A 19,774-nucleotide genomic window follows, 5' to 3' on the forward strand; every position below is an offset into this window, starting at 1 on the left:
TAGTAGTACCGGTTTACTTGTCAATTTAATTTAGTTGCTTATTTTTTAAAGTTAAAACATGCATTATTTTTTCTTAAATGCAAAATCTAAGTAGACACACCAAATAAAAACAAAATCCAAGTCTTCTTCTATCTAAAGTCATCCTCCTAAATAGAATTTTTTGTCAGTCATATCTTTATTATTATTATTATTATTAATTAAAAATACAAAAATATTTTTAAATTTTTAAAATATAAAATATCTAAATTTTTTGTATTTTACGAAAAAATTTAAATATCTTGTATTTTAGAAAGAAAAATATTTTTTTATATTTTTAATTAATGGATCATTTATTTGTGTTCAAAATAAAATATGAGGACTTATTTGTCATTTATTATTATTATTATTATTATTATTACAACAAAAACACTATCGAAGAAGAAAAGGGAAGAGGAAGAAGAAGAGCATTTTCGCTTCGCTCCCAAATCAGAGAAGTCAAACAAGTCTTCCTCTGAGAGAATCACTCATCCACGAAGGCACTTTACAAATTCCAGATTTTTATTTCCTTTTTTTTTTTTCATAATTTTTATTCTTTTTTAACTTTTGGGTCTTCTTAGTTCTCAGTTCTTCTGTTGTTTTTGGTAAATCAGAATCAAAGTTCAAATCTTCGGGTAAGATTTTCTCTGTGTGTGTATGATTATGATTACAAAATTACAGATCCACTTCAATTGAAAATTTTTAGGAACTTGGGTTTGGAGAAGAAAAGTGAATAGTGAAGAAGAAGAAATTGAAATTGAAGTGAAATGCCGGAAGAGGAGTTGGTGGACATAAAGTTCAGATTGTACGATGGGTCTGATATGGGGCCATTCAGGTACTCTTCAGCAGCCACAGTTGATGTTCTTAAACAAAGGGTTGTCTCAGATTGGCCAAAAGGTTCTAACTTCATCATCACTTGTTTACTTTTCCCCCCTGAATTATGCCCTTTTTTTAATTTTTGGGTGTTTTGATGTTGCTTAGTGTTTATGTCAATTTTTGGGTGTTTGATTTTGCGTTTTTCACTTTTTGAGCTATATTAGTTGCTGTATGTTCATGATTATTGATTCATATGAGTAGGGGAATGCATTGATAGTGTCTAATTTTAATGTTTGATACTATGTTTTATTGTTTCTGATAAGTTTGTCACTTTATGTGTGATCATGTGATGTAAATATGCATATCAGGCTTGTGTAATTAGTTAATTTTGGCCTTTTGGGAGTTTACAGTTGGATTCAGCATTTGTAAGTCTCTTCTTAAAGCTAAATTATGGTAGCTTTGGCTTCTGTGGCTTCTGTAGCTTTGGCTTCTGTAGTTATTTTGTCAAGTAAAATTTGATTCGGCTGGTATCATTCGATGTATATAAAGGGAAAGAATGAGGTGGTGATCTTTTGTTTTCCCTCAAGGTCCCAAAGCCCTTCCTCGCCGAAACTCTGAGTAGCCAGGAGGAAGTGTTTCTGCATAGATTTCGTGCATGTTTGGGCGCCATTATTTTGTTAAAAAAAGATCTTTTTTCAATGAAAAAAGATCTTTTTTTATTTTTTAACGTGTTTGGCAAATTTCTAGTAGTAAAAGTAAAAGCACTAGTAAAATAAAAAAAAGATCTTTTTTGAGAAGCTGTAATTTACATCTTTTTTTAAAAGATCTTTTTTTCTTAAAAAAAAGATGTTTTTCATGTAATAAATAAACAAAAAAGTACTTTTATATTGTTATACCCAAACATAATTGATAGATAAAAAGACCTTTTTACATGAGATATCCAAACATAAAATTACTTTTACTTCTCTATAAGATCTTTTAAAAAAAGATAACTCGAAAAAAGATCTTTTCTTAAAAGCTCACCCAAACAAGCCCTTCAACTACTGAACAAACAGGAGGGAACCCCTCCATTCCTTAAAACATGCAAAGAAGAGGAAGTCCGTCCTCCTTCACACACTCTTTCATTTTCCTTTTGTGTCCCCTCTTCTGAAAAGCTTCCAAAATTAGGTTTTGGCTGCACCAAAGCTTCTATGCTTTCATTCCTTTTCCTTTCCGATCCTCTTCCGTGCATTCTTTTTTGCAGTGTTTTAGTCCCAACAGTCATTCATCATGCATGCCTTAGTTGGTGCAACAACACCAACCTTCACACCTATTTAGGAATTAGGATATGGATGTCAATTCCTATGTGATGCATGATATTGCAAGATGCATGTTTCATCACAAATTTCTTGCATATGAATAGAAAGCTTTTGTTTTGCTTATTCCTTTACAAGTATTACGTTTGATTTTGATAATTTGATCTCTTTCTTTGACCTTGATAACAACTAGCTCCTATTCACAGAAGGGAAGAAAGAAAAAAAAATCTTTGTATATTACTATTGGAACTAATATTCCAGCAGGGAAATTCAACTTCAGAAGCTTGTAAAGTAAGATTATCCAGCATGGAAATTCAACTTCCAGCATGTATATTACTATTGGGCATAAATGACCATTCAAATTTTCTCACCTAGTTAGCATAACAACCTCTTCTTGTTTCTACTCCCATTCTTTCATAAAATTTGATGAAATTTTTTGCCTTAGTAGGCTTGGGGTTCCTATCAACATCCCCTTTCAAAATCCATCATGTCCGAAAGGTGAAATGTAGGAAGTCCCCGTTGAATGTAAGATCCAACGAGTTTTCAAAGCGTGGGAGGTTCTGCCGTTTGACCTGTAATTCCTGCTGACTTGTTAACTTTCTCTGCCATTTATTCCCACTTGACCTTTTCATTGGCTTCATATAATATGGATCATAAAAGCGTGAATTGAATTTTTAATTCACTCTATTGGCAAGGACTGCAACTTATAAAGCTGTATCTTTATATAAACTTTCTTCCCAATTTCCAGCTTCGACTATTTTATGTATATGCACCTGAACTTTCATCCTGTTTTGAGGAAAGAGCTCCTTATTTTTATGCATTTTCTGATTTTGATCTTGCAGCGGTTGGTTCATACCTGTATCATATCTTGAATAGGTTAGCTTTTGAGGTTGAATTGTAATTGGTGTCATACCAATATTCTGGACAACTCAACCACTGGCTGACTCTCAGGTTTAAAATCAGAAAGACACCTAAGTACTTACCACTTTGGATTGTCCATTGATGGAGGGTGGTAGCAGTAGTGAATCAAAGCTTACCCTTGGCAGGTGAGCAGTGCAACAAAATGTGCAAATTTGGTGAGTTGATTCACCAGCACCATTACAGTATCCAAGCTCATAATAGTCTTTGGTAGCCCTCATAGCAAAATCCATATACAAATCAGTCCATGTATTATCTAGAATAGGTGCGGGAGACTTTATGGAGAAAGTGCTAAATATTTATCCCTTCAAAATACAATAGGGTTGATATTCTTCTGTAGTTTCTCTGAAATTTGGAATGACCCCTTGAAAGTGAAGTGAGTCATGGAATTCTCTCTATTCTTGCATTAACAAAGGGATTTTCTAGGATCCCTTAGGTAACTAATTCCACCCTACTTCAATTTCCCTTCTGCACTTGGAGACCTTGACAGGAGTTTGGAATAATAGTAACTCTTGCATAATACCTAAGTTTCTCATCTGTGATAAAATCTTCCTCTATTCCCAACTGAAAAATGTCCTTGTTGTTAGGGACTTGGGTATTCTGCAGTGCCCAAAGTCCCACATCAGGTAGTATGGGATGTTTGATGTTGTATTTAAAGAGAGTGATTCTTTCCCCTTAATAGCTAACTTTTAAGGTGTGGTTTCCGACTTTCTTAGGTACTTAACACAGTTAATTGGGTCATAGGTCAAGCAATCTTACCATATTTTTTTAAGTAACCTCCTATAGTACTGTTAACCGAAGGATTCCTCCCAACCCTTTTCAAACTTGTGGGAGTTGGCCCCTCCTCTATGGCTTACATTTTCTTGGGGTAAGTTGCCACCCTTCATTGAAGATTTGCTCCTAGATGCACCAGTTTAAACTGCCTGAAGCTGCAAGTTATTCTATTGTTAATAAGTGACACTGTCTTAACAGTTGTAAAACTAATCTCAATTCTCAAATCTTCTCTATATGCTTCATATTCTTGCTCTATATAAGCATGTCATCCAAAAATACCTAGTCAGATCTCCTCAACCATGGCTTGAGAACAAATTTTGTAAGACATCCCTATGACGGGTATTATGACTTTTTGGTTATGCCAATTGGTTAATAGCTTAAATAATTCCCATTCCTCTTCCAAATTTCAGGCATTAGTGGATTTTGGTTATCAAGCCATGTGTAAGGAGATTTGCCTTAGTATATCGTGAAGCTCATCGAAGATTGAAATTTTGAAATTTTTCTGGTATTATGCCTTATAGCTCTAGCATGTAACACTTCAGCCACTTTGTTCTCAGACTCATTCTTTTGGTAGTGAGGATATCTTTGGAGTTTTTTGGTTGGGATTTCATCCTCCTTTAACATAATAGCATTGTTTTACTCTCTTATAGGTCTTAATCTTGTAAGTTAGATTAAGTCTTGGAATTCATGTAATGCTTGTGGCACGTCTTAGAAAGAAATTGATGACCCTTGGGCTGATGCTTTTGGATGAGGTAACTAATCGAATTGGATCCTCTCAAGCAAAATCCATATGACCGAGTCGTGTTATTTTACACCGTTGATTATACTCTTATGCATCCCACACATGGTTTCACCTTCGTGATCAATGCTAAAAGAAACAATACAGGACTTGATCGTGTGAAATTTCGAATGAAAAAATTCCATTCTCACTAAAGTAATACTTCTCTTCATTCTATTTCAACACCATTGTGGTTTTCCATAAGATTTAGATTCTGCATAAGGCAGGATAACCCTCAAGAGTCATGTCTTCCCTGCTTCATTCATGAAGTTCCAACTCTTGGAAGTTATCTTCTCCCCCTCCAAGAATCGGCTACAAGTCAAGACCAAGAAGTACCTTCATCCCCTTGAGCTTCATTTAGGGGAAACAGATGTTATATTATCTTACACTACCAGCACTTTCAAATTCCATCTCCTTTTTGTTTATCTTTTTTGTGTTTTTTTGGTCTTTCCTGCCTCCATTATGAATGAACTAATACTTTCTATTGACAGTCTGAATTCTTCAATAACTTTGGTTGCTAAACAATTGCTTTAAGCACCACTAAGGATTTGATATGATCCCATTCCTTTGATTTCACCCTACCTTTGGTTGTAAATCCCATAAACTTTAGAAAGAGCCAGTAATTTTTGCTGCCTTTCTCAACAATAGAGCTCTTGGGTTTTAGCCCCTTGTTCCTTTCCCTTATACCAGCATCAAATGGATGGGTTAAGGGACATATCCCTGCCTTTTGCTATACTACAAACCCAAGGCCCTCCTTTGTCTTTGTCTACATTTATAGACTCTCTACCGACCCTATATATTCTCATATCCACTCACTCCCCCCCCCCCTTCTCTCTCTCTCCGCCATAGGCGGAATTCCTGTTTTCCTCATAATCTTCAGGGAAATCTCTGTCCTTGATATGATTTGCTTTCCTTAATGGACCCTTCTTAGAGCAAAAGGGATGAGTCTTTCCCCCCAAATTTTGTGTCAATCTTAGGACCATAAGAAATTATGTACATGATATGAAATAAGAAATAACACAGAATACATATTTTTCTTGGCCTAACTGAAATGAAAATTTTGCTTGCAAAGTTCTTCACTTTGCTATCATGCATTTCAGATTGAGGACCCTATGAAATTCCCTTATTTGTTTACCTGAATAGATGTTATAAGGGGGGAATTAATCATGGTTATCTGTAACAAAATGTGGTATTTACTGATTCAATCAACTTGTTTACAAATGATTATTCGTGTCTGAATTGGGTTCTTGTTTACACCTTATTTAGAATAGGGTATAGCTATAGTTGTATAAAGCTCTTATCTTGAGTATCATTCTTATGGAGTATCTTCCTTCTATTTAGTTTCATGTTCTCTCATTTTTGTTTCCCTATTTGATTGTAGGCAAAACAGTCACCCCAAAGGCAGCAAATGAAGTGAAATTGATTAATTCTGGTAAAATATTGGAAAACAACAAGACTGTTGGTCAATGTAAAGTACCATTTGCTGATGTTGCAGGCGGTGTCATAATAATGCATGTTGTTGTACAGCCATCTCCTGCAAAAACAAAACCTGGTACGTTTGTATTGATTTATACATATAAGAGTGCACCAGTTCTAGTAACATTAAATTTGGGACATCAGATATTTTTATTTTTTATCATTTATCTAATTGTTTACATCAATTACTGCTGTTTATATATCATATTTGTTTGAATATTTGTTCTTTTGGCGGTGGTTATTAATTTAACATGTCCCCTAATATTCATTGATGGATTGGTTTAAGCTCCTCTTCAGAGTATTTCAAATTTCAATTTTTTTAAAATCAAATAGATAATGTAAAGCTGGAATAAAACCATAGTTTGTGGGAGCACCCTACTCATTTCCATAGATTTCTACAGATGGGATCTTTTTTTTTTCTCTTTTAAGTTTTCTTTTCATGCCAAAATTTGGGTCAAGAATGTCAAAGGAAACTAGGTGATGATAACCAAAATTAATATAGGTCATGCAGATGCATGTGACAGGCTTTTGATAATACCATTTTTTCACCATGACATTCCAACCTGATTTATAATATCAAGTGCTAGTTTTAGGTATGAACAAGCTGGTCAATATTTGTGTCAATGAGAATCTTTATTTTTCCACATTTGGAGCAGTTTGTATAGGAAGCAAGGAATCTTCAGTTCTTTTGATCTGAAATGTCAATAACAAATGCCAAAAAAAAGTAACATATGAATGGGGGAGTTATCATGTTTTTGTGTTTATCCTCCTATTCTGTATATGGTGGTCAGATACCATTTTATGCAAAATTGGTTATCATATATTACTTCTTCTTGAAACAGATTATTTGCCACACCATCCAACCACTGCTTCTGATTTATTATTGATTGCTGTTTTTGGGTTATATTTTCAAGTCAAACAATAATGTAGCTCTTACCATTGTTCCATTGTGCACATTTCTTTCTTTGGTTAAGTGATGCATCATAATGGGGTAAGGCTTTTTTCTATTGTTATTTTTTCTATTCTAATAATGTGGAGGGTAAGGAGGAGAATCATTAATCATAAACTTTAAAATTATGCAAATTAATCCATCGGACTTGCCCGAATGTGCAAAATCATCATGTTGGCAATTTTTCCATTAATTTTTCATAAAGTTTAGGTTGTCAAACTTATATATTTAGAGAAGGGAGTGTTTTGCACATAATCCCAAGTTCAAGGTGAGGTGTATACTACACTTATTTTAGGTAAGATGCACATTTAGGAAAGTTTAGCATCTGTTTGGTTTGAGTTTTTATTTTCAATGTTTTCTGATTTCAGGATTTGGTAAAGAAAAAATTGAAAATAGTAAAATGGGATATTGTTATTTCTACTGTTTTCAACTTTTTCTTCGTAAAATTCTAAAAACAGAAACACTGAAAATGAAAATAGAAATCAATTAACGTTTCGTGACTAAACTACATATGGTGTAAAGTTTATGAACACTTTACACTAATACTACATCTCAAGATTATGAAGATGAAAGTTTGAATTCACATATGATGGGGGCATTGAGGAGTGCTTTTTGCATGTGATCAACTGTACATTTATGCTTTAATTTGAAGGATTGCAGAAACTATCCAGAATGACATTTTCTTTTTCTTGTATATCATGTCATGAACAGAAAAGAAGATAGATGATTCACCCAAGAAGATTGTCTGTGCTTGTTCCATTTTGTGAGGACAATCTGGTTTCATATTTTGGGACATCCTCAATCCTTAATTCATCAGTATCAAGTATCATCACCACTGGTAAACTACAGAAATCATCAATATGCTTGGACCAAAAAAAAAAGAAAAAAAAAAGAAACAAACTCTTGTGTTTTCAGTTTTCAACATTCAATGTGTAAAGTATGTGTATACATATATAGTTTTTTATAATATTATATTATGATGATGGAGGATACCCTATCACAAAAAAGAAGTGTCTTAGTAGTTGTGACTTTCTCAAAAAATGTCATTCTTTTATTACTAAGTTCTGAAGAATTGATGATGACATAATAGCCACTTATTGCTACCATTCATTGGGTATGATGACGTTTTGTTAAACATGTGTATGGGTGTATTGGTAAGTCTCAGGAATTCTATTCTCAGGCAGTATTTGACTATTAATGGCCCTAAAAATGAAAAATAATAATACAAATCAAAGATGAATTACATTAACTTTTTTGAGATTTAGATTTTTTTTTTAATGCCTACGGTATTCCTTGACCCGACAAGTCAATGATTAATCCGTCGCGAATCTAAGCTCTCTTTAAGGGTATTTTGCTAGTCAATGAGTTACTGTATGCACAAGGCGGGATTTATATATCCAACATTTGTTTAAACGGACGAGTGGGTTGATCACTCGGCCAATCCATCCAAATTGATTTTTATGTTCTGAGATTTAGACTTGACACTGATGTTTCTTGTAACTGTTATTACCATAATGTCGACCTCACTTAGTGTAAGCATAATAAATCAAAATTTCCAAGTGTATTACTACTTAATTATAGGTCTATATAATACACCCTAATTGCTCTATAATCAAGAAGGTGCATTGGAATGAATATTCCAACTTGAAATCATGATGGATGGAGTTGAACCAAAGTTGTAGCAATTAGGGATGTTAATGGGGCGGGGCGGGGGCGGGGGATGCCTCCCTGCTCCCCGTTTTCGCCCCCAGAATTGATCCCCGTCCCCGCCCTGTTCTCCGCCATGGGGGAATAATTGTCCCCATCCCAATTTTCCGCGTTCTCTGCATTTTTCGCGGGGCCCCATTCTCCATCTCCCTATATTTAACATTCATATGAAAATTATAATAAAAAATATAAAACAAAAAACAAAAAACAAACTACAAAATATTATTACAACACACAAACATATCTTATCCAAGATTATAAATCCAAAAATATAACATAACAAATCATAATCCACCATTAGGACTCCATTCGGGGCGGTCCCCGCAGAGATCCCACATCATGAGAATTTTTGACACCCCTAGTAGCAATGATATAGTAATATAGTATTATAATGATGATGTAACGTGTGCAACATCATATGAAGATAGAGCAGTTGATGTAACGTGAACCAAACCTGTTATGCAACCAACACTTTCATACCTTCATTCATATTTCTCGCGTGTATAATTCATGCTATATTCGTAAATATTGGCAGTAAATAAGATCGTACCAAACTACCAATAGTGCTCTTCTCTATTTTTCGGTAGTCATCTTGTTTGTTTGGCTTTGGATGTTAAAAAGTGTATATAGCATAGGAAGAGTTTCTACTGTACCTGGAATACTGGTATTTCAGTTGTTTTAGCCGTTGATCTGAATTATAAAAAATATATAATATATATTAATTAAAATCAACGATTAAAATAATTAGAACATTGGTATTCCAGGTACACTTGAAATTTTTTCTATAGCATATAGTCCTTCAAGGCGACAAAGGAGTTCTAACTTAGGAAAATTCAGTTTCTATGCGAAGATTGAGGACTATACATTAGATTAGCTTGTTCCATTTCAAAAATTCTGAGAATTTATTTTTTAAATGCGAATGAATTATAATAATTTTTTAGTCATTCTATTTTAAATTTATAAGTTTATAAAAAATTAAAAACATTATTTTTAGAATTTGAACAAAAATACATAATAAAGTTTTATTCTTATTAATTTTAATTTTTTTTATATTTTATTTAAATCTACATAGAAATATTTAATTTTTACTGACTTTAAAATATAAATATCAAAAATAAAAACTAGTGAATTTGTTTATATTTTGCAATATTGCTATAAAATATTTTTTTAGTTCGCTATTATTGCCTGCAAAATAACCCTGCGCACAAAAACATACGTCCTCTGCCCTTACTAGATTTAGAAACTAGATGTTTTTTATTCAAATAAAAAAAAGCTCTTTATTCTGTCTCCTCGAAATTCATAATAAATTTGTAGTATGATTTCAAATCTCGTCATCATATAAACTACATCTGATAATCGATGCAAAATAATTTAAATCATCAACATCGTTTTTTTAGAATATTTTTATTGACAAGCTATAACCTGAAATTCAGCTGAGTCGTCAAGTGTGCTTTTCAACAACGCACGAATTTTACTTTAAAATATAAGTTCTACATCTTTAATGTGCGTAAAATCTCTCAAATTAATCAAATAAGACATACCTTTAGCAAATTTATAAACTATGATAACGAATTAACTAATCTCACCAAGATTCTTTAGAATGATGAATGCAGCGACAGAATCATTGTCTCAATCAATTAATAAATCGATACCTTTTACAACAGAGTGCATACTTTGAATCCCCACCATGACATCACCCCACTCTGGGGGCAAGAATAAGACAAGGTATTGAATTCCCTTACTATAATGCAAACCCAACTTCCCTTTATTCTTACGCACAAGCGTGAATGATATTAATATTTATGGTAAAGGAATAGGACTAGGTATTTTTCGGTGGATTTTGGTAGAAACATTATGATATGTCACGGGCCACCCGGGTTTACACACAATGCACTATACATTACATAGGAACATACATCACACTGAGAAGGAAAATTTTCAACGGCACAGAGAATGAAAAAAAGTGGGGACCTTTCCATTATTTCTTGTTTCTTTCCAACTAATTTTCCCTTAAATTTATCAGTAGAAAAGGAGTTCGATGCTTAGAGAAATTCAACATTTTTAGCAGGTGGGTAGTAGTAATTCACTTGCTATTAATGCTTTGTAGTTTGTACAGTTCTATTAATGAACCTACCCAAGTGGGGTAATGGTTAATAAGTTGTGTACCAATATCATCATACCCCAAAAGAAAACAAAAAGAGATAAATGCATTAAAACAAAGAAAGGGAAGGGAAGGGAAGGGAAGGGAATTGAGTATGGAACTTTGTCCTAAGTAGTAAGTAGTCCTCACCCTCTACTATTTCCTATATTCTATTATAATATTTGTACAAAACTTTTAACCACATTCCTCTGATCTGATCACATTTCAAAGACCCATCCAAACTGCAGACAAGTAGGTGAAAAATACATTTGGAATATACCATGATGATTGATTTACCTATATTTGTGTATATACATGTCCAAAAAAATTCATCCAAAAAAACTTCCAAACCACCCCAGTTCACCATATGACCTATTCTCCCCCAATAACCCAAAATCAACCAAAAAAACACCAAACATGATCATGTCAACCATTCTCTCAGACCATGACCAAATCACCAAGTCCAAAATGGAGTTGAGTGTGCCTATGGTGGGTGGTGGTAGTGATGTGTCATCATTCATCAATATAAAGGGTTGTTGACAGAATTCATCAAATACAGGACACAGAAGAAACAGAGAGAGGATAAAGGAAGGTATTGGCATACTGGAATGAAATGGTTGCACCATTGAGCAAAGGCCTTCCATCATTAACAAGGCAATCGTTGTATCTAAGCCTCTTGAAGACTTTGGGGTTGATGAGCCTTGCAGAGCTGAACCAGCCACAGGTGAGGTGTATCCTTGAGATGTCACAGCCACTGACACACATGTTCATTATCTCAACTGTGTATGTTGGTATCCCACTCGGTAGTGGGGCCGTGGGACCTTGGCTTATCACTATATCTGATTTGCTGCACTTGTTGTCACCCCATATTCTGTTAGGTTCCACCACTCCAGTGCCTGTGCCTGCCACTGATCAACAACAGGAAAAGAAAACTAAAAACATTGATATACACAACAGAAATCAAACACTTTACTATCCCTTTTTTGCATCAAATTACTTGTTAAAGTGTCAAAACAAACCCCAAAAAGGACTATTACCGAACGGAAAAAAGAAGAAAAAAAAGGTTGAACGGTAGATGAATCATTGCAGAACAAAGAACACGAAGATTAACAAAGTAAAAATAGAAAGGGCTGTTTCTGTATTTTGAAAAAACAATACATCAATACTTCACTACCTTTTTTTTGCATCAAATTACTAGTAAAAGTGTAAAAAAAAAAAAACAGAAAGGAAGCAACAAGAAGACAAAAATTGACATTCTTTCAGTATGGAGTTATTTTATTTAATGCAAAAAAAGGGAGGACAGCAAGGGAATCAAGCCAAAAACAATATACCACAAACAACAAAGGCTATAAAAAATTAAAACTCAAAAGTCATACCAATTATTGAAAATAAAAACTAGCGCCAAGTACTAATTTAACATCATTTAACTTGAAATAACAATAACAAATATATCCCTTCAAAAAAAAATAACAAATATATTCCAAAAGCTGAGTCACAATTAATCCTAATAATAATTAGTATTATTAAATCATCATGATGATTATAATAATAAGAATGAAGCCATTACTGTTTTTGCATTTTTACCATTACTACTACGATGATTAAGAAGCTTGCGGTGCACGTTGGCTCCTTCCTCCTCCACATTCAGAGACACCGACATGGCGGTTCCAGTTCCGGTTCCGGTTCCGGCGCCATTACAGTCACCACAACCAAGGTCTGAAAACGCCATTAACAACAAATAAAAAATAAAACAAACTAAATAAACCAAAAAAAAACCTCCAATGTTCCTCAAGAACTAGAAACAATAAGGCACAGTTGCCATAACCGAGAATCACATGATTATCTTCAACATTTAAATACTAGTACGAATCCGATTTTCTTCAAAAAAAAAAAAAAAAAACTACAATATCATTTACTAAATAACGAAACCGATGAAGAAAGCTAGGTTTAGAAGCGCGATGATTTAGGTAAAAGAAAAGGTCGTAGAAGTAGAAGGTTCACGTACCGTTGACGAGGCGAAGAACAGTAACGAGTGTCGCGAAGGAGAAGACGGAAACCGCTAACGTGAGAAGGATCCGTTTAACCGAACGAAACTCCATTGAAGAAGAAGGAGAAGACGAAAGCAGCGAGTGGAATCGGAGCGAGTTGACTCAGTCAGAGACACCGAAAAAAGTGAGGATAAAAAAAAAAAAGAAAACCGTCGTCTATAGACTGAGACTAAGACTGAGACTGAGACCTCACTCTGCTGCAGTCTGCACTTGAAAAAAAATATATGAAAAGAGAGCGATATTTATATATATTTAATAATAACGAAAATAAAATAATAATTTATAAAGGGACATGTGATGTATGAATGAGGCGTCGATTAGAAAGAAAAAGGTGAATGTATAATGTATGTGTGAGTCACGGGGCTATGGTGATACGTTAAAAGAAAAGAAAAGGTGTGTTGTGTATAGATGGATAGATAGAGAGATAGCGTTGAAATTGAAACTGAATCGATTGAATGCGAAACATGCCAGCTATGTTAGGAAATGGTGGAGTGGAGGCACAAAGAAAAAGAAGAAGAAGAAGAAGGAGGAGGAGGAAGAGGAGACGAAGAGACAAGGGTGGCAGAGAGGGTTCAAGATTTAGGGAAGAGGGCCCCACAGAGACGCATAATGAGAAACAGAGCGCGCGCCACACACACTGCATTACTGCCTCTACCTCTACCACTCTATCACTGTAGGGTTTAAATGTTTAGTCGTGTTACTCAATGCAATATTTGTACAATATCATTTATACTATTTAGAATAATTTTTGACCTTTCAAATCTAAAGCTCTGATATCATATTATGATACTATTCATCTCAAAAACTTCAGCTGATTAAAAAAGATAACACTAATAGACAATAATTATATCTCTAATATATTCTTAAACTTTCATTGTACATATTGTACAAATATTTTATTAATTTTCTATATTTTTTCTTAAATATTTTTTTTTTAGAAATAAGAATTAAAAGTGATTTTTTTTTGTTTTAAAACAAATTATCATGTAAAATTAATAGTTAAAAATTTATTAAATAATTTAATATATTTAATATAAAATTTAATAAATTTTAATTATTAACTTTACATAAAAATAAATGTATATAAATTTTGATCTTGCATAAAATCTAGATTTTTTTGAATATATATAACTAAATTTAATAAATAAATTAGTAATTTTTTATTTTAAATATTATCAAAAAATTAATTAACTTAATTAAAAAATTTTAAACTTATCTTTTTAAAGCTGATGTAAAATATAATGTATAAAAAATTTAATTTGCTTAACTAATGATTACTGTAACTTCTTATTTAATAGTTTGATCTACTTTAATGAATATTAGTATTTTTCTTTTTTTTTACTATTATTATAAAAGATTACACAATTATTTTACATACATAGATTATTATTTTTTATAATAAAAGATGTAAACCAACTTGATACATATTAAAATTTGGATTAATTCAATAAAATATTCAAAACGTTCGATGATATTATTTATTTTAAATAATTTTACCGAACTAATCTAACTTAAATTATCTTTTAAAGAAATGTGATCTTTTGAGTGTTACTAATTTTTTTTAATATTTCAAATTATTTTATTTGAATTAAAATATTTTAAATTGGATACTAAAATGATAGTTTACTTAAAAATGTAAATAAACAAAAGGGCACTGGATTGAACAACATGATTTTGGGTTAATGTCCTTCTATTTTTCCCTCTACTATATTGAAGAACAAACATTGAGACTTGTTGTTGATTCAATCTAATGTGATTGGTTACGGGTCTTCTAGTGAACTTATTTTTAGTCTAAATATTAAAGAGTAAAATTTGTTCCGTTCCTATTTTTTTTAATTTAAATAATCTGCATTTTAATGGTTGAAAAATGATAATCTGTTTTTTATTTATTTTTTTATTAGGCAAATAAGTCTTTTTGTAAAAAATTTTTATAAGATGATAAAAAATATTTATGTGTGACATAATTTATACGATTTAACTTTTATCAGTCTTACTTAAATGATAATAATTTAATTGAAACTGTTTAACTTCTATATAATCATTAAAATAATATTTCAATTAAATAATTATCATCTTTTTGTAATATTATTTTTATGATTGTATAAATAATAATAAATAATTTTAATCAAATAATTATTATTTATATAAAATAAGTAAAGACTAAATCATACAAGTTAACGTCATATATAAATATTTTCTGTCACTTTTTATCAAAAAATTTTATAAAAAGACTCATACATTAAAGTACGGATTATCTAAATTGAAAAAAACACAGAAATTGAAAAGAGATTTTACTCAATATTAAATTTTAAATTTTTGAAATACTTATCATCATCATCATATTACTAATAAACTAGAAATGGGTTGGGTTAATGGTTATTACTTTAGTCATATATGCTTATGCATGTATACATGTATAAATGTATACATCACGGTGACAGCATTATTAATTTGAAAAAGATGAAGATTGGTGTATGCATGTTATAGATTTGTGTATAGCTAAGCACCGCACGCACGTGGGGTTACTTATAAACCGTGTGGTCCCCTCTGGTAAATATGGTAATGCCATTCACAATCATACACTATATACTCAATCAATGAATACATATAGATTACTATTATCATTACTCATTATGATGATTATTATCATTCTCTTCATTATCATTCTTAAAGATAATCATTTGTAATGCTAGCTAGATACCACACTACACCACCTTGTTATTATTAGGGTAATTGATAAAGATTGTATTAAAATATGACAAAAATAATTAAATATTAAATATATATTTTTATTATAAATATTTAAAGATTAAATTTTGATGTATTTTTTTTGTAAGTGTAATTATAAAATAAGATATTTTTATTTTTTAAATTTAATGAAGGCTAAATTAATCTTTTTACTTCATTTGTGATTCATATATTTTTAAAAAATAAAAATAAAAATAAATTTTAGTAGTTAAATTTAATTTTTTTTTTTTGTGCACACCTTTTAAATACTTATCTTAGTATTTTTAAAAAATTCGAATTAAATACACAAATTATTTATTAAATATAAAATTTATTTGTCATTTATAAAAAAAATATTTTTAATTATTTTTTCATATTTTAAATATTTTAACATTTATTTATTATTCTTATTCTCCGAAATTATTTTTATCAAGTGATATAAACTTTTGGTAATATTTTATAGTTTATCCTTGTTGTTATTATTACTATTATTGTTACCTTTCAAAAAGTAAACGCCTTAATCTCTTCAACAAATGATTCAGGTGCTTTGTGGCTGGGAACATCAACATCCTCAATACCATATTCTATTGTGTAATATTTTTAATATAAAATAACGGCTACATATACATAGTTATATACGAAATACGATACTAATCAATTTATTAGTAGTATACTTTATGACAAGTTACCAATGCTATATGGAGAGGCTTGTTTATTGCGGATTTACCTGAGTGCCTAGAGGAGAGAATGCACTGCCACATCAAGCTGCTGAATGGAGGAAGAAGAGAGTGTTGGTCCTTGGCTCCTTGCTGGGTTTGGGTCGGGTCGGGTAATGGAACCGTCTGGTTCGGGTTGGGTTGTCCGGCCCAAATTCTGTCCCCAAAAAAATAGCGGTTAGTTTACTCACCGGAGTTAAATCTTAAAATGGTCCCTGAAATTGACGTCGTGCACTAAAATCGTCATTGAGATTTCAATTGTACTAATTACGTCTCTGAGATTGAAAAAAGTGCACCATATTAGTCTCTGGCCCATTTTCTATTAACGACGTGATGACATGGTATGATGACGTGGACTGTAAGTGACACATGTCACTTCATCATTTGGCCACGTGTAATAGTATGATAATGTGGTGACTAGTGACACGTGGCATGCTGACGTGGATGGTTGTGCCACGTGTCACAATGTTATTTGGCCATGTGTCCGTTTGTGCCACGTGTTGCAACAATATTCGTCCATGTGTCATCCATTATGTCATTGTTGTAGATGCATCAAATTAGTCCCTCACTTTGCATTAAGTGACTCATTTTACTCCATGAAATTGAATGTTGTATACCAAACTAGTCATTTCACCAATTTTTCTCATTTTTTTCTATAAATTCAAAATTTTCAATATTTTTGAATGCATTAATTTCAATTCTATTTTTTCACATGTTCTTTAAATAAAAGTGCTTTTATAAAAAAAATTTTCTTGCGAATACCCTAACCGTCGACTTGGAGTTGACGTGAAGGCATTTCAAGCACCTTCACTACCATCTCCGACCTCTTTCAGTGCTTTTATTAAATATTTTTTTTCTTGCGGATACCCCTAACCGCCATCTTGGAGTTGACGTGAAGGCATTTCAAGCTTCTCTCATTACCATCTCCAACCTCTTTCGCCTAGACTGCAGAGGTCGAAGATGGTAGTGAGGGTGCTTGAAATGCCTTTAATCTAACTCATTTAGATATAATTAAAACATGTATTTCATAAGAAAAAAAATGTTTATTTTAATTATTAATTTTTTTTAAAATACATTTTTTTTATGAAAAAATGTGTCTAATCAATCATATAATTATTTTTTTATAATAACGTACTTATATATTACAAAATTTAACAATGTTAAATTATTAAAAAAATTACATAATTAAAACTAAAATTTTAAATTTTTTTATGAAAACACTTGTATTTAAACGATATACGAAAAAATATAATTAAAATTAGTGTATCCAAGATAATAAAAATTTTAAATTTAAAAAATAAAAAAAAATTGGTAAAGAGACTAGTTTGGTACACGACATTCAATTTCAGGGACTAAAATGAATCACTTAATGCAAAGTGAGGGACTAATTTGGTGCATATACAACGATGACATAATGGATGATACGTGGACGAATACTGTTGCGACACATGGCACAAACGAACACGTGGCCAAATAACATTGTGACACGTGGCACAACCATCCACGTCAGCATGCCACATCTCATTAGTCACTTACAGTCCACATCATCATGTCATGTCATCACGTCGTTAATGGAAAATAGGTCAGGGACTAATATGGTGCACTTTTTTCAATCTCAGGGATGTAATTGGTACAATTGTAATCTCAGGGACGATTTTAGTGCACGGCGCCAATCTCAGGACACCGTGAGTACTGAGTAAGTAGTAAATGTTGAATGTTTGAAATTTTGAATTGTATTAATAACTTATAGACAGTAATAAATTTATTAAAAATATTTGATAATAAAAAAATAATTAAAATTAATCAAAATTTATTTTATTTAATATGTAATAATTAATAAATATTAAATAAAATAAATTTTAGTTTTTTTATCTTCTTAACATTATCATAAATCTATAAATAAATTATAATTTTAATTTATGATGAATTAATCTTTGATTTAATAAATTAAAAAGTATGTAAAAAAAATCTATTTAGCATTTAAGATTGACTATTGTTATTGTAGGATTTAGATTCCAACCTAATATTATCTGTGGATTTAAATTTTATATAAAAATTTAACATTATCTTATCTGTGAGTTAAAAATTTTTCAATTTTAATTTTATTATACTCTAAAGTTTCACGCCTAATCTTATCAGTAACAATCGATTTTTTTCAACCAAATATAATATTTAATTATTTTATATTTTATAAACATACTAATAAAACAAAAATTACAAAATTAAATTCATATTAAAATTAAGAGTAACAAAAACATAATAAAATTCATATTAAAATTACAAAAATGAAAGAATATGGTTCTATTTCTATTAATTTTATTATACATGTATAATAATTTTTAACTATATATTTTAATGAATAATATTATATGACCAACAAATATTATTATTTTTGGCTAACACTTAGTTAGCAATAATTTGTACCCATATTTACAGATAAAACACACACAATAAGTATATAATTTACACCTATATTATCAAAATTTTGCATACATAAATCAATACAGTTTGTACCTACGTTTTTCACAATTTGCACACATAAATTAATAAAATTTATTTGTTAAAGATAATTTAGTATTTATGTTGACTGAATAATGACTAAATATACTAAAAATTACTGATTTCTAAGAATTTCTCTACTTTAATATATCAAAAATGCAAGTAGATTATGTAGGGTAAGATATAAATCCGCATCTAACCCTACCTAAATCCCAACATATTCCATTCTCAACTTGATCTGTTGGGGTCGAATTACCAATCCTACTCGAACGGATTAAATCGAATTGAATACTTACAGATAGGATTAATATTACTAATCCTATGGACACCAAAATACAGTAAATAAAGAGTTAATACTTAATTTAATCCCTGAATTTGCACGCGAACCTCAATTTAGTTTATAAAGTTTCAATTGCCTTTTTTTAGTCCCCAAACTTTACAAACGTGACTCACATTAGTTTCTGGGACAATTTCTGGCACAAAAACGATAACGAAGCACTGACATAAACAACCAAATATCATATTAGAACTTGTAAAATGACGTTGTTATGGTTTTAACGTTTAAATAGTCCAAAAATAATGTCGGATCACTTGTTTTAGGAAAAAAAATTTCAATAAATACCACTTATGATTTTTTTTAGACTATTGGAGTGCTAAAACAAAACAATCGTCGTTTTACAGAGTCAAACATGTCATTCGGCTGTCCACGCTAGCGTTTCATTAACGTTTGTGTGTCGAAAATTAGTTTAGGGATTAAAATGAGTCACATTTACAAAGTTTGAAAACTAAATAAAGACGATTGAAATATTAGGAATTAAATTGAAGTTTGCATGTAAGTTGAGGGATCAAATTAAGTATTATCTCGTAAATAAATAGCAAGTTTAAATTTTGTACATTAAAATCAATAAATTACAAT

General features: G+C 31.2%; 2 protein-coding genes and 1 long non-coding RNA gene across 9 annotated transcripts; 2 read left to right on the forward strand and 1 right to left on the reverse strand.

The window, feature by feature from the left end:
- Nucleotides 1-101: 101 nt before the first annotated feature.
- Nucleotides 102-8,270, forward strand: LOC112769342 (membrane-anchored ubiquitin-fold protein 3). Of its 7 annotated transcripts, none has more exons than XM_072224669.1 (5): nucleotides 373-515; nucleotides 630-650; nucleotides 697-912; nucleotides 5,978-6,148; nucleotides 7,733-8,270. In XM_072224669.1, exons 3-5 carry the CDS (start codon nucleotides 783-785, stop codon nucleotides 7,786-7,788), a joined length of 357 nt encoding a protein of 118 aa, XP_072080770.1. In that variant the 5' UTR covers nucleotides 373-515; nucleotides 630-650; nucleotides 697-782; the 3' UTR covers nucleotides 7,789-8,270. The 7 variants fall into 7 exon arrangements, with proteins under 7 accessions (XP_025669618.1, XP_072080767.1, XP_072080768.1 ...); XM_072224668.1 differs by having other exon boundaries at nucleotides 376-515; nucleotides 604-650; XM_025813836.3 differs by having other exon boundaries at nucleotides 376-515; nucleotides 604-650; nucleotides 722-912.
- LOC140181204 (uncharacterized) lies at nucleotides 2,567-3,203 on the forward strand. The gene is made up of 3 exons (XR_011876122.1): nucleotides 2,567-2,700; nucleotides 2,969-3,002; nucleotides 3,078-3,203. It is a non-coding gene; the product is annotated as an uncharacterized lncRNA (long non-coding RNA).
- Nucleotides 8,271-10,905: 2,635 nt separating the features above from the next.
- LOC112769341 (TPD1 protein homolog 1) lies at nucleotides 10,906-13,562 on the reverse strand. Its single transcript, XM_025813832.3, has 3 exons — nucleotides 12,874-13,562; nucleotides 12,453-12,584; nucleotides 10,906-11,776 (listed from the first exon to the last, which is right to left on the reverse strand). Exons 1-3 carry the CDS (start codon nucleotides 12,965-12,967, stop codon nucleotides 11,418-11,420), a joined length of 585 nt encoding a protein of 194 aa, XP_025669617.1. The 5' UTR covers nucleotides 12,968-13,562; the 3' UTR covers nucleotides 10,906-11,417.
- Between the last annotated feature and the right edge of the window lie 6,212 nt (nucleotides 13,563-19,774).

This window comes from Arachis hypogaea, chromosome 18 (assembly GCF_003086295.3).
Source record: "Arachis hypogaea cultivar Tifrunner chromosome 18, arahy.Tifrunner.gnm2.J5K5, whole genome shotgun sequence".
Lineage (NCBI taxonomy): Eukaryota > Viridiplantae > Streptophyta > Magnoliopsida > Fabales > Fabaceae > Arachis > Arachis hypogaea.